The sequence below is a fragment of the Gymnodraco acuticeps genome, unplaced genomic scaffold (assembly GCF_902827175.1).
Source record: "Gymnodraco acuticeps unplaced genomic scaffold, fGymAcu1.1, whole genome shotgun sequence".
Lineage (NCBI taxonomy): Eukaryota > Metazoa > Chordata > Actinopteri > Perciformes > Bathydraconidae > Gymnodraco > Gymnodraco acuticeps.
The window spans coordinates 1,453,500-1,468,708 of NW_022989985.1; the positions used below are offsets into that span (position 1 = coordinate 1,453,500).

A 15,209-nucleotide genomic window follows, 5' to 3' on the forward strand; every position below is an offset into this window, starting at 1 on the left:
CATGTAGGGGAGTACAAGTACACGATTTACCTCTGAATTGTCGTGGGGTAAAGGTACAAAGTAGCAACACATGTAAATTGTAAATTGTTCAAAATTGTAATTAAGTACAATACTTGAGTAAATACTAGTTTAATTACTCAACTGGTTTTTACCTAATTGCAGTAACCAAAAATGTATCAACTAGTGTTAATAGAAAGAAATAAGGCACACACGTACTTACGCTACTAATACAGAACAGGCACGACCTCTTCTTCGCTTGCCATACGCAGAAGGGGGATTGCTATCACAGAACCTGGCAACCTCATAGCTCATACATACAGACCACATTTATAAACAAGCGGAGCACCTTCTCCGGTTAGCTAACGCTAGGCTAACCAACGGTATCTTTCAGTATGTGTTCATTTTTATCTCACAACATATACGTAACTACTTTTCTGATTGTAGCACGGCCCCTAGTTATAGTGACATGCTCTAAAAATGTATTTTTAAACTGTTTGTTCACTAAGGTTTGGATGACAGAAAGCTAGCTGGCTAACGGTAGCTACACGTCAGTTTGAATTTAAACTTAATAATTTAACTGTCAGCGAACCGTCAACGGTGCAAAGAGACGTGTGTGTTCTGTTGTACATTAAATGACGTAAACACACGGTGTCACGGTAATATTAAGATGTTTTGGTCCATAATTCATTTGACTTTGAGGAGCTAGCATTAGCCTGGGGTTATGGTTACTGATAACTGAGCAGGGCATACTACAGCTGCACAGACACATCCTTTTAAGGCTGCTGGTGGGAGCTGGGGCAGTCTTTAGTTGCCCCTTATCTTCTACTACAAGATTATAAATGCAGTATCAAAAATCTAAATCACACACTTTTTCTTTCATTTCAGGTCAAACAGTTCATCTGGGTCAACCATTCCCTTTGAAGATCTCCCCTTCAATCCAGACCATGACCTGACCAATGGACCTCTGTAGTGTCTGCTCAGTTAGGGTGTCTCGTTTGGATGCAGATCATGAATGACAAACTAGTCTTCCTGGGGCTGCTGTACTTTGTCCAGGGCATCCCCTATGGTCTCCAGTCCTCCCTGCTTCCTATCTACCTGCGTGGAGCTGGTCACTCCCTCACCCGCATCGGCTTCACCAAGATCCTCTACTTCCCATGGGTCCTCAAGGTGCTCTGGGCCCCTTTGGTGGACCGGGTCGGCTCCAAGCGCCGCTGGCTGGTAGGAACAGTGTCTGGGCTGGCTCTGACATGCCTCACCAGTGCAGCCCTGGCACCAGAAGCACATATCTGGGGAGTAGCAGGAACCCTCTTGGCCATGAACTCCTTGGCCTCTCTCCAGGATATCGCTGTAGACGGGGCCGCAGTGGGGTTGTTGAAAGGTCGTGGGGAGCTGGGGCTCGGCAACACAGCCCAAGTCGTGGGCTATAAAGCTGGATCTGTGTTTGCCGGAGGTGGGCTGCTGGCTGTGATTGACGTGGCTGGATGGAGCTGGATGTTCATGCTGCTGACGTTTGTGTATGCCGGCGTGGCTCTGTTTGTGTGGGGGGCGCCTGTGCTGGACGATGAGGCTGTGAGGGGCCAGCAGGCGGATGGCAGCAGGAGGACAGGGCAGGCCGCAGACTCTATGTGGCCGTGGAAGGTGTGGAGAAGGATGCTGGCGGTGCCCGGCACCCCCTGGACCGTCCTGTATGTGCTGACATACAAACTAGGTGAGTCTGAAAAACATGTTTAAATGAATACATTCTAATACCAAATACAAACATCTTGTTTTTACTTCTGTACCTAATATTGAGACTGAAATTACTATGTCTGAGCCTTCCTTGAAGAGGTCACGTTTACAAATCTACATTCAGTGTCCAAAGATATCAAACAGAGAAAACTGAAAAAGTAATAACAAATCAGAGAGGCTTGAACCAGAAAATGGAAAATGTACACTATTATCTATTATAACAAAATATTTTCCAATTGATTTTCTTTCCATCAGCTAATTTATTAATGGATCAATTGTTGAAATTCTAACTATATGTGCAGGCTTATATGGAATGATCATAATGGACAACAGTAAAGGAAAGAATGAGATGAATAAGAAAAAGCACAGAAAAGAGTAACACTCAGCTCATCTACATACAATCAGTTTATCAGCTCCTCAGTGTTCATTTGCATTCTGTTAACAAACTAGACAAACAAAGAAAGGCCCCTTATGTCCCACAGTGAGCCCCAGCTTGTCTGTGGTTTTGTTCCTGCCGTCCTGTAGGGCCATGAACTCACCACTAGATGTCTCTCTCGGTGTGTCTAAGAGGACTGAACTCAGCATTGAGTCAATTGAAAAAGTTTGGGAAGTGATTGTTACTTGACATTGTGCCTTACCAGTTCCTGTATGCAGATTGAAAAAACACGTACTTGGTAAAGACAAAGCAGTTGTTTTGAATGTCTCAGTTAAAAAGCATAAACCTAAGGCACTTTCACAAGATTACATTCAGTCAGTATGAATGCATACTGCGCTCATGCGGACAGTTTTGTATGTGAATGAGTTGGTTCCAATAGGAAAACAAGTATTTCAAGTCGTTTTGGAACAGTTAAGCTCGTGTGTGTGGGAGAGAGAGTTGATATGACCAGAGTTTGGTGTTTGCTAGCAGAAGGGGATTATGTAAGGATTAGAGTGTCTTTGTGTCTGTTGCATTTAAAAACCGAAATGGAAGATGGCCATCGTGTGTGTGTGTGTGTGTGTGTGTGTGTGTGTGTGTGTGTGTGTGTGTGTGTGTGTGTGTGTGTGTGTGTGTGTGTGTGTGTGTGTGTGTGTGTGTGTGTGTGTGTGTGTGTGTGTGTGTGTGTGTGTGTGTGTGTGTGTGTGTGTGTGTGTGTGTGTGTGTGTGTGTGTGTGTGTGTGTGTGTGTGTGTGTGTGTGTGTGTGTGTGTGGTTTGAATATAATTGTCTCCTCACATTTGCATAGCATCCATTTGTGTGTGTGTTTGAATGTATATGCCTTTGTTTTTAGATTGTGTGTTTTTGAGAGTGTTTTAAGGGCTGGCTCTGTAATCGGATGAGTCCCAGCAGACGACACTGCTAGACAAAATATGAAGGCTGGCTGGACCCCCTAATCTGTCTAGGGAGCAATCCCCCCCCCCCCAAAAAAAACACTCTCTCCAGTCTGCACACACACACACACACACACACACACACACACACACACGCACACACACACATTATGCACTCATCAAGAACAACAATAATTACTGTAAGTGATTTCTCTGTAGATTCATGAACAGCCCTGTCACTTGTCAGCGCTTCCCTTTATGTCAGTCTAAATATTTGCCACCTTTGCGGGAAAGAAAAAGATTGTGTAATATTTTAGATTAGGCCTAGATGTGCTAGCATAATTGCCTATGTGAGACAGTATTGTTTTTGTGCAAGGGGTGTGTGGGTATGTTTGTGTGATCTGCCTGTCTGAACAACCCCCCCTGCTTCACACAGACACACAAACACAGACCCCTCTCGCTCATCTATCCCTAATGAACTCTGAGTTTGCACCCGGTCCAACACTGGCCAATCATCGGCCGCCTCGTGTCTGAACTGTGACCCCTGTGCTATCTGAGGCCACGGGCATGATGGGATAACTGTCTGGGTGGATAGGAGTGACGGAGGGTGTCGGGAGAGGGAAAATAAAAAAGAGAAAAGGTCAGAAAATAGGCAAACGATGGGGTTATCCGAGTTGCACGTAACCTCAAATGTTAAATAAAACATATTCATTTCCTGTGTTTTCATACACAGGGAAACCCAACTCTGTTTACGTGTGTGCTGACGTGTGAAGTTGTTTAAACAACTAATTAAACATAGCTAACATGGAAGTTGTTATTATCTTTTAATGTATAAACCTGAAGTGTTTATTTTTATAATTTGGCAATTTGAAGATGATCATTATTTGACTGCACTTTTTCATTAACAGCTTAAATGCTTTGACTTAAAACGGTTTGTATAGCTGCAGTTTAAAATAGATACACACATGGTGTAGCGGAGCACACTGGTTCTTTAGGTAGGGATTCAGGAGCCCTGTATGTTTGACAAGAGATGTGAGTGATGGTCAGAGGTGGACCCTGATGGCGGCTTTCCCTGGGAACTGACCAGGTGGGCAGAGGAATGGATGGATGAACACACAAAAGGACTAAGCTTTAACACTTTAACCATTTCCACCAAAAAAGACAGCTGCCAGAGTATGAGTGTATTTCAACTTGTACTCTGGCAGCTGTCTTTATTAGATAAACCTCGAAACCTATAAATTGGTTTGTCAAAATATTACAGAAACACCTCTTTAACTCAGTTTCAACCAAACCTTATTAATTGCTGGGCTATGGTATTAGACAGAACAAGTTTGAAGTTTAGCCGTTCCAGAGACATGGATGTCAGGAGAAGAGGATGGTGGTGGGTTTGGGGGGGGGGGTCGTGGAGTTCTGAGATATGAAGGAAGGGAGTGGGGGGTATTTTGTAGAGGGGAAAAGAGGGAACAGGGTGTGAGGCTGAAGGAGAGAATGAATTAATGAACAACCGCCACATGGTGCCCTGCGAGAGACAGGATCTATCTAGAAAAAGTCTCATCCTAATATTTTAACCACATAATGTAGTTATATTCAAACATATGGGCCTTTTTGGTTGTTTAGTGTACTTACATCAAATACATGATCCACACAAACATTTAATAGCATTAGAAAATACAAATAAGATGAATTGTAGGGAAGAGGATCACTGATAAACTGAGAAATTGAAATACATTTCAATCACTGCAGTCTTTTTTTTGTCTAAACGAACTACTTCTATAACCCAAAGTGGCGTTTGTAGCATTGCCAGGTTCCTACAGCAATCATTAAAACATCATTGACAATTACGCGGTTAGGTTTTTCACTCTATAACCCTAAAAGGATTTTATTGTTACATCATTTCTGAGATAGTTAACACGAAGAACAAACAAAATCCGCCAGCGACCTAGCAGGTTTTGGTGATGAGTGTATTTCCCCATGTTTATGTTATGTTTATGTTTCACAGAGAACTGCTTGACTTCTACAATGAGAAACATTGAACTCCTTGTGTGTTTGTGCGTCTGTGTCAATAGACTAACATGCACAAGATATTTTGAAGGTGTGGATGGACACGGCTCTATTTACTGGTTTTGTCCCCAGGGAGCCTTCAAAGCTGAAATGTGTGTGTTCAGAAACATGTAGTATGAGCCTGTCTCTGCGTACCATGCTCTCGGCAGGCAGTGATGATGCGGGGGTGCAGGAGTGTCCTCAGTGATCTCTCCTGCTCTGCCAGCTCTTTTGTCTGAGCGGCAGCATGGACCTCAGGATTTGACCCCACTGTCCTCGTTGACCTCTCACCCTCACCTCACCCTCATCCTACTGTGATCCCTCTCTGAGTAACACCCAACATTCACAAACTAACAACTCTGAATTGAACTCTCTGTTCACACTGCTAAAACAGTGACCTGTTAATGTTGTGTGCCACTAAACGTTTTCAGTGTGTGCAGTGAAGCTGTCAGCTGATTTCTGATGAAATCATTGTCACAAAACCTGTAATAACATATCTCTTAATAAATAATGATGTTGACATGAAGCGTATTTGATAACTAGGATTAAAGAAAACAAACCTGCCTCTATTCTTCTCTCTGATTCCCTCCTAAATGGTCTGAACTTGGTTTCCAATCTTAAGTATTTATAGCATCAAATATATTATAGCATATTTAAGACTAAATAATAAACTATGTAACTTAGAGTTTAATACAATGCCAACCATGTCCCTGGTTCGATTCCATCAGTGGGATCTTTTTTTGCATGTCATATCCCTCTTTCTATCGGTCTCCAGTCAGCTACTACACCATGCCAAAAGGGGAACAAACTGTAATAAAAACAATATATATATTTCTAAAGAATGTAACTGGACTGTGTGTCTGGGATATGATCAGATGTTAGATGCTTGGGTAACCAGGGCACAAAGTTAGCACTAGTGGCGCTAAAGTGGCTAGTAAAGTAGTGTCACTCACCAGCCAAAAAAGTACTCTATCGAGTGTTCGGTAAACTTTATGCAACTAGTCATCAGGCTGATGGACAAAAATGTACATTTTTGTAATAATGTCTTAACCGCGTATCGCCAAAATGTCATCTTCCATGAACACCAGTCGGTTCTTTGGCGATATGACAGCTAATTGTACAGACATTACTGTAGGTTTAATAGTTTAAGAAATACATAATCATCTCTTTATTAAAAGGATTGACATGGTTTTCATGGGAGAGCAACACAACCGGAAGAAAAGGCAAAAACACAAAGTTCTCTCTCATAATAGTTCTTCCCCTCCTTGTGCCAGGTTGCCTCCCTGCTATAAAGGCCTGGTAGAGGATTGATGTTGTCACGCAGCACCTTTGAGTAAGTGGGATAGATAAAGCAGCCCTGGCATTTCTCTCAGTGTTGAATCGTTGTGTGTCTCTGTGCTGTCTGCCTCTAATGTAAACTTTGAGCCTGCCATCCCTCCTCTGTTTCCTCTTCACTAACCTCCTAACAATGTCTCTCTTCATCCACCCCCCCTCCTCTTGTTCTGTCTTTATCTGCCTCCATCCCATGCTGCTCTCTATCCCGTCATATTAAACTCATTTATTTTATATAAATGCATTATGATGCATATCTTCTCTTTGCTCCTTGTTCACCCTCTCCTCTTTCTGCCCTTTCTTTATTCTCTGTTTTTCTCGTCATTATTGACTATCATAGACTTTTACTCCGCCACTTCTCCCCGTCTCTTCCCTCCCTATCATCTTCTTGTCCCACCCTTCTTGTCCCCTTCCCCCCTTCACTCTGCTTGTTTAATCTTTGCGGATGTCTAATGAAATCCCAGCTGAAATGGACAATTGTTGCTTTGAGAATATTTATAGAAAGGAATAATCAGCCTGGTGGTGTTTGTCTGCAGTCTGCACACACCGCCCCCCCCCTCCCGAACCCCCCCCTCGCTCTTTAAAGAAATAATTAGTTGTAGGCAGGACTGTGAACGCTCTGAGCTTTGAGCTAAACAACAGGCAGACAGGAACGGGAGCACAGAACCGTGGGTAAACAACCCGAGCATCATGGGTACCGCTGCTGCCAATGTTGACTTTATTATAACTAATATGGTTACTGCTCAGTGGATGCAGCTCCGAACAGTTCAGCTCAGAGCATGATGGAGATTACAATGTGAGCAATGCACAGAGAGGGTGTTCGTGTATCAGTGACCCACAGGATTCAACATTTCATAGGTTTAGCAGAACATTTTGCTGACTTGTTTGTACAATTACATTACAATGAACCAATATCGCCTAGCTCAGTGCAGACAATAGTCATACTGTTCAGTTTGTCTGTAGTAGCTTAAGGCTGTACCGAAAATCATCAATTGAATGACGCTTTACATGTATAAAAAACTAAAAACGTACTCAAACTAAATCTTCAGTTAGTGAGCGAAAGTGATTCAGTGGATTGAGTCAGTTATTATTTATTTGCTTCTTGTTTTAATGAATACATCTTTTCAGTGCATGCCTCTCTTTTGTACGTCAACTGGAAATGATCACATGCATTTTCATTACATTTTGACTTTTGGACAACGCTCTGGAGTTATTGGAAGTGCTCACACGAGTCAGATGAAAGCATACGCGACTAGAATCTTATTCTACAAATAAACAAATGATAGCCTTATCATATCTTCGGCTGTGCAGAAATACAGGGTTTCAACGGAATAAACGGACATGCAAAACAACATATAACCCCATTTGTCACTTACTTTTGATAATATGGGCCTGTTTTGTTGTTTGGTGTATTTGGATTATATATCTCTGATGTACACAAACATTACTTTAGTATAGCATTATAAAACAGAAAAACCTTAGATACATTTTCATCTAGGATCACAGAAATACTGGGTTTAAGGAAAAAAGGACATGCTTTTCTTTATCTGAAATAAAAGCAGACAGATCTCTTTTGTCACTATGTATACCCATCTTATTGGCTTTAATGTGTTCATGATTAACGCATTGTGTGTAAATGAACAGCAGGAAGGTGAGAATCCACATTTTCAACGCCACACTTGTGCTGGGTTGACACTCCACTGTCACCGCGGTGACACTCCCGCTCTGCTGCTGCACTCCCTATCAGTGGGAGCTTCTTGGCTTTCTCTTATTATTATTTTTATTTCAGTCTGTTTCATCTGTCTTTTTTTCCCTCCTTCTCTATTTTTGTTTGTCTCCTGGCTGACTGAGTGAGTGAGTCGTCGGTTGTGTTGCGTCGTCTTTGACAGCAGTCTGGGAGCCGAGCTGTCACTCACGCAGCGCCTTGGTCCCACTGTCTTTCTGAAGTCAGTCTCCATTAATATAATAATGGCGTGTCGTCGACGCCGCTGAATATTTGACTGTAATGTTCATCAGAACATTACCCCCACACTCAACGCCTCACAGAGAAAGTCTTATTGTCTGACAGAAACTTTTTAGTTTGACTGAAAGGTCTTTGTGAGGTCTGTTTCATCCGTGGAAGTTTTGGTGTTTTTGTTGTGTTCTCCTTTTTGTGCTTTAGGAAGAGTGCTAGGCCCCCGTTTGATAAAGTGACTGAGGGTATTCTTTTTCTTGTCAGGCATCTATTATTGACACTTTCCAGGAATAGGCCTAGGTGCGCTGCGTGTCGGCGTGCTGTATTTGATTCTGCAGTTGTCATCTCAGGAAAACCATGTTGTTCAGTCTTGCAGGCTAAACACTTTGCTACAACATGCTCATCGTATTTCACTGTGATTGGAATAGGCGTGTGTGTTTGGCGTGTGTCTCATATATTTACTGTAAAATAGTTATGCTTAGTCAGAGAGTACAAAATATGTGGTGTATTGATGGTATATGATCTGACTAAATAACTCATTCCAGTCCCTGTTTTGCTTCCCTTTTCCCCTCTTCTACTCTCTCTGTCTGATCTTTCCTTTTTCCCCACCTTCCTCTTTTCTCTGTGATACCAGGTGAGCAGGGTGCAGTCACCATGTTTCCTCTCTTCCTGTTGGATCATCACATGACCGCCAGGGAGCTCGGCTTCTGGAACGGCGTCATCGCCATGGGCTTCTCCATCTGCGGCTCTTCTCTCGGAGGCCTGCTGCTCGCTCAGTTCAGGTAGCCTTCACCTTCATTCTCACCGTGCTGCCAATTATGTTTTTTAATGGCACAAATATTGAATCTGAAGGTATTTCAGTGCTATCATTTTGCAAGTGTTGTGCTCAGGGGCAAATTCCCTTAGAGAAATACAAAAAATGCCTGTTACCCACTAAGCACATATGTTATGCCTATTAAGCAAATCAAATGTTTTAATAAAGTTGCTCAATAATCATTAGGTTGCAACTAACAATTAATTGAATTTATTTCCTCAACAAATCAATTCATTCATTATATAAAAAAATGTAATACACTAAAAATGCCTGTCATTATTAGCAAAAACCAAGGTCAGGGGTGTCAAACTCAAATACACAGTGGGCCAAAATAAAAAAAAATGGGTACTAGTCGAGGGCCGGACTGGTTCAATGTTTATTGCAAAACGTATTGAAATAAACTTATTGCACATATTAAACCTAGTACTAACAAAGCTTAAATTATTGCCTATAAAAACAACATTGAACATTAAATAATCAGTTGCATTCATTTCTTATGGCTCTATCTGCAGCTTTTCTTATGATTACATTTGTAGTAATACAGTATTTGTAACAACAGCTTCAAAAAACGATTTCCCTCAAAGAACAAAACAAACATGCCCTGTTGTCGCAAGAAAAAAAGTGCAGAAGGAAACATCCATGTAAACTCAGTGTGCTGCTCTGTGATGCTAGTTCGAGCCAGATACTTGGCATCTCATCTCGGGTGCAAGGTCATCAATGTTTGGGCTCAGGCTCTGAGCTGAGGAGACCCCAGGATTGAGTGAAGGTGTGCGTGCAATATACCGGCGGGCCAGATCTAATAGTAATTAGAAATTATCCTGCGGGCCGAAATTAAATCCACCAAGGGCCTGATTTGGCCCCCGGGCCTTGAGTTTGACACATGTGCCCTATGTGATCTCCTAAACACATGTCTTTTACGACAAAGTACTACATTTATTGTCATTGAAGACAATGAAAACAAGAAAATAGTAACATTTGAGAAGTTTGAACCACGTTTTTATTGGCAATTTCTCCAACGAATATACTTCAACAATTTACTGATGATTTAAAATAGTTGTTTATTTCAAATGACTAATTGATTCAGCTTTAGCATCCCCACACAAATGAAACAATGGACTAGTCCCTGTGGTTACTATTTGACATGTTGACAGAGAAAGTATTCCCATTGCATTGAGAAGGATGAAAAGGTAACAAGCCAGTCCAAAGCCAACAATTAATGTTGCCTCTGAATGTTGTCTAAAGCTGCTCAAGAGTTTCTAACAGTGGGAACCAAGGACAGACTGAGAAGGTCCAGTTCACTGCTCCACAGGAACATCTATCTTACTGCCTCAGATTGCTGCTTTCATTTCATCAGATGTTACAGTACCATCATCATCATCATCATCATCATCATCATCATCCTCTTCCTATTTCTCCTCCAAGCTTTTTATATACACTACTTCCTTCTTTCCTGCAGCTTCTTTCCATCTTTTTTTCTTCCTCTGCCTTATCACTCTGGGCTGTTCTTCTAGTCGTTATTTTATGACTCTTCATGGCTTGAGTGGTGTGTGTTTCTCCGCGTCTCCCCTGACTTTGTGTGTACAGTAATTTAAGTAAACATAGCCTTGTTTAAGAGCTCAGGGACCCCCTGTGTCTGGTGTGTGGTGTGAGAACAGCATGAGCAGCCAATCTATCACACACACACTCATGCGCACACACTCAAACACACACATACACACACACACCTCAGGGTTTGATCATAGAGACAATGTTCAAACGAAGTGACTTTAACTCTCACATTAGCAAGAAGATACCATAAGGGCTGTATTAAGATATATTACATTAGATTTGTTATGGTAACTTAAACGTGGTATTTTGGCAAAAGTATACAGTTTCAAAAATCCAGTTGATGCAAAATTGCAATACTGACGAGAAGCATTAGATTTATTTCAATATTAAGTTGTTTAATATGATTATATCTAACCTTTACATGTTTATCCCTTCAGCTTATTGACACTGTGCCATTTGGGCCTGACAATCGTTATGTAGTGGCCAATTGTCCAAAGAAAATTAATGTTCAAAGGCCACTTAGTCTAGGAGGTGAGCTCGAGTATTGACTCGCGTATATTCAAAAAATCAGATACCTTGCTTGTTCCATTCAGGTGCTTTATTGAGAGGTTCAATAGATCAGCTGGCGGCCCACTGCCGACGTGCAACATTTGCACGGTATTTAAACAAATAAACAAACAAGATCCCTCGGTCATACGGATGTGTGCGGTCAAAAACTTTTTCCAACTTCCTCTCTAGACTTCCTGCTGTGTCATGCTGGCAGCGTCATTTATACCTGAGCACACTCCTACGATTGCTTTTTATAAATAATAATAACAACGTAAACTAGAGCAGTCCATAAGCAAGATAACATGTTACAAAACAGTAAAATAATAATTCCTAGTTATTCAGCTCATTTAAGTTAAATTAAAGAATATTCAATTGGCTCACAAAACCATAATGCATTACCATAAAATAATGTGCCTAAATGGCTCTTACAATTCCGGCCCCTAATTATAAGACGGGAAGACTTATAATTAATAATAATAACAAGAGTCATTTCCAAACAAAGATATGGCTAACAATAGCTCAATTATACTCCAAACAAACAACGTTTGCATTTACTTATGGGGGAGGAATCCACCTACACCCCTTGACATAGGTTTTACATAAAACAAACTAAATATACGTATTTTACTTTTAATTTTTTAATTTTTTAAAGGCAAAATCAAGTGTCCTATTCACAAATGAGACAAAGTCTTTCCAAAGTACTGGATTTTGTTTTAACCGTATACTCTACGAGCCAGTCCTTTTAGAGTCTGTGATGGTCTGCACGACTCTTCCCAGAAGCCACGAGCTCCGAGGGGCGTTGTCGTCCAGGATCATGACAATGTGCCCAGGTGCTAGATTCTGCTTCACCTTAATACATTTTTGACACTCCTGTAGGTCAGGCAGGTACTCACGCACCCACCTTTTCCAGAACAGGTCTGATATGTACTGCGTCTGCTTCCATCTGCGACGTGTGTAGCAGTCATCCTTGCAGCTTAGTCCTGGAGGGAGCAATGGCTGTTTCTTTAATAATAGCAGATGATTTGGCGTCAGCGGTTCAATGTCATTTGGGTCATCAGATGATGTGGTTAAAGGTCTGTCATTAAGTATGGCCTCAACTTCACACAACACAGTCTGAAGACACTCGTCGTCAATTGTTTGCTCATGAAGGACAGACTTTAAGACCTTTTTTACGGATTTCACCTGTCTCTGCCATACTCCACCGAAGTGAGGACCAGCAGGAGGGTTGGAAATCCACTGGATTACTTTCTGAGCAAGAGCTTCCTGCATGTTGGCTTGATTCCACTGCTGCATAGCTGGCCGTAATTCTTTGTCTGTGCTGACTAGGTTGGTGCCGTTGTCGGATCGCATAAGCGACACTTGGCCCCTTCTGCACATGAAGCGAAGCAGAGCATTTATACAGGAATCTGTGTCAAGTGTGTTAGCGACCTCTATGTGTATGGCTCGGGTAAATGGTAAATGGACTGTACTTATATAGCGCTTTATCCAGTCTTTACGACCCCTCAAAGCACCTTACATACTACATGTCATTCACCCATTCACACATTACATTGCATTTAGCTGACGCTTTTATCCAAAGCGACTTACAATAAGTGCGTTCGACCAACAAAATACAACTTGAAGAAAACAAAATCATATAAGTACATCAGGCTTCATAGAGCAAAAGCATTTCAAGTGCTACTCAACTGGCTTTAGATAAGCCAGTCCTTTATTAGTATAAAAGTGATTAGTTAATAGTTCTATCGCTCGAAGTGGAGTCGAAAGAGATGAGTTTTCAGTTTGCGCCGGAAGATGTGCAAGCTATCTGCCGTCCTGATGTCAATGGGGAGCTCATTCCACCATCCTGGAGCCAGGACAGCAAACCCACGTGTTTTCTCCGATGGGAACTTGGGTCCCCCTCGCAGCGAGGGCGCAGCGAGTCGTTTGGCTGATGCAGAGCGTAGTGCACGCGCTGGGGTGTACGGTTTAACCATGTCCTGGATGTACGAAGGGCCAGATCCACTCGCAGCATGGTAAGCAAGTACCAGTGTCTTGAAGTGGATTCTAGCAGTTACCGGAAGCCAGTGAAGGGAGCGGAGGAGCGGAGTAGTGTGGGAAAATGTAGGAAGGTTGAAGACCAGACGAGCCGCTGCATTCTGGATGAGCTGCAGAGGTCGGATGGCACATGCAGGTAGACCAGCCAGGAGGGAGTTGCAGTAGTCTAGGCGTGAGATGACGAGAGCCTGGACCAGAACCTGAGTCGCTTTCTGTGTCAGCTGGGGACGTATCTTCCTGATGTTGTAAAGCGTGTATCTGCAGCAACGGGTTGTAGCAGTGATGTTTGCAGTGAAGGACAGGTTGTTATCTAGGGTCACACCCAGATTCCTTGCAGTCTGAGTCGGGGAAACAACTGAGGTGCCGATGTTGATTGTTAGGTCAAGAGTGGGACAATCTTTTCCCGGAAGGAAGAGCAGCTCAGTCTTGTCAAGGTTGAGCTTGAGGTGATGAGCAGACATCCACTGAGAGATGTCAGCTAGACAAGCAGAGATGCGTGCGACGACCTGGGTCTCTGAGCGGGGAAAGGACAGAATTAATTGGGTGTCGTCAGCGTAGCAGTGGTAAGAAAAACCATGCGGGCTAATGACTGATCCGAGCGAGTTTGTGTACAGGGAGAAGAGGAGGGGACCAAGAACAGAGCCCTGAGGGACCCCTGTAGTTAATATATACAGAGCAGTACCACTTGCTCTAGGACCTAACAATCACACACATTCACACACCGTTGGCCATGCCATCGGGAGCAACTCAGGGTTAAGTATCTTGCCCAAGGATACATCGACATGTTGGCTGCACGGGCTGGGATCGAACCCACAACCTTCTGGTTGAAAGACGACCGCACTCCCTCGCAGCCACAGGGTAGTCATACATGTAAACAATACTCCATAATTTTTTGCCTTCTTTCACTCTCTGGAATAGTTTTCAAGAAGGCTCGGCTATTGCTTGTCCATTTGGTAAGGTGCACAAGGACATGAGGTCTTTGCCCAGGGCAATGGCTTCAGAGTCACCACTGACCGACTTTAAACAGTCATCAACGTAAAAGTTGCTCAGAACTGTCACTACGGCCTGAGTTGATGCCGCAGTCCTGTTTTCTTCTGCTGCTCTTCTTAAGGCAAAGTTAGCACAGCTGGCAGACGAGGTGGCACCGAAAATGTGTACAACCATTTTGTAATCAACCATTTCTTGTGTGAGGTCTCTATTAGACCACCACAAAAAGCGTAGGAGGTCCGTATCCTCTTCTGGGACTCTGACTTGGTGGTACATGGCTTCTATGTCTGCCATCATTGCAACATGCTCTTGTCTAAAACGTGTCAGGACTCTGATGAGGGAGCTTGTAAGGTCAGGACCCTGAAGCAATTCGTTATTGATTGAAGTTCCATGGAAACTTGCATCACAGTCAAAGACCACCCGGAGTTTTTTCTTTTGTGGGTGGTACACACCATGGTGTGGGATATACCACACTCTGTCGTCTTGCCAGCTCAGTTGTGTCTCTGGCACCTGGACTGCATATCCCTTGTTTAGCAGGTCACTAATACAGTCTGTGTATTCCTGGTGGAATTCTGTTTTTTTGGTGAGTCTCTTCTTTAGGTTAATTGCTCTCTGCACTGCAGCATACTTATTGTTTGGCAAGCTGACCAATGATGTCTTTGTAGGTAGATTGATGTAATAATGTCCTTCAGCATGATGGATTAAGCTGGACACAGCTGATTTTTTGTCTTGTGACATTTCCAGTTTGTCGCTGTAGCAATGCTCAGGAAAGTCTGCATTGTATTGCTGTATGAGTAGCCTTTCCACAGTCTCTACTGCAATCCGGTTGATTGTGACTTGGTGCTGCTCACCGTCCTCTGGCTCACTGTCTTCTTGTTCTTTAAGTGGGCCGTTAATAGTCCAGCCAAGGACCGTC

The 15,209-nt window shown here is 42.8% G+C and overlaps 1 protein-coding gene across 1 annotated transcript in view; it reads left to right on the forward strand.

Moving 5' to 3' along the window:
• The first annotated feature begins 262 nt into the window (after window positions 1-262).
• The window catches only part of mfsd3 (major facilitator superfamily domain containing 3), a 28,922-nt gene continuing 13,975 nt past the window's right edge, over window positions 263-15,209 (forward strand). The window contains exons 1-3 of the mRNA XM_034212598.1: window positions 263-390; window positions 886-1,708; window positions 8,996-9,143. Of these exons, the coding sequence (XP_034068489.1) occupies window positions 1,000-1,708; window positions 8,996-9,143 (857 nt within the window). The 5' untranslated portion in view covers window positions 263-390; window positions 886-999. The remainder of the gene's footprint in view (window positions 391-885; window positions 1,709-8,995; window positions 9,144-15,209) is intronic.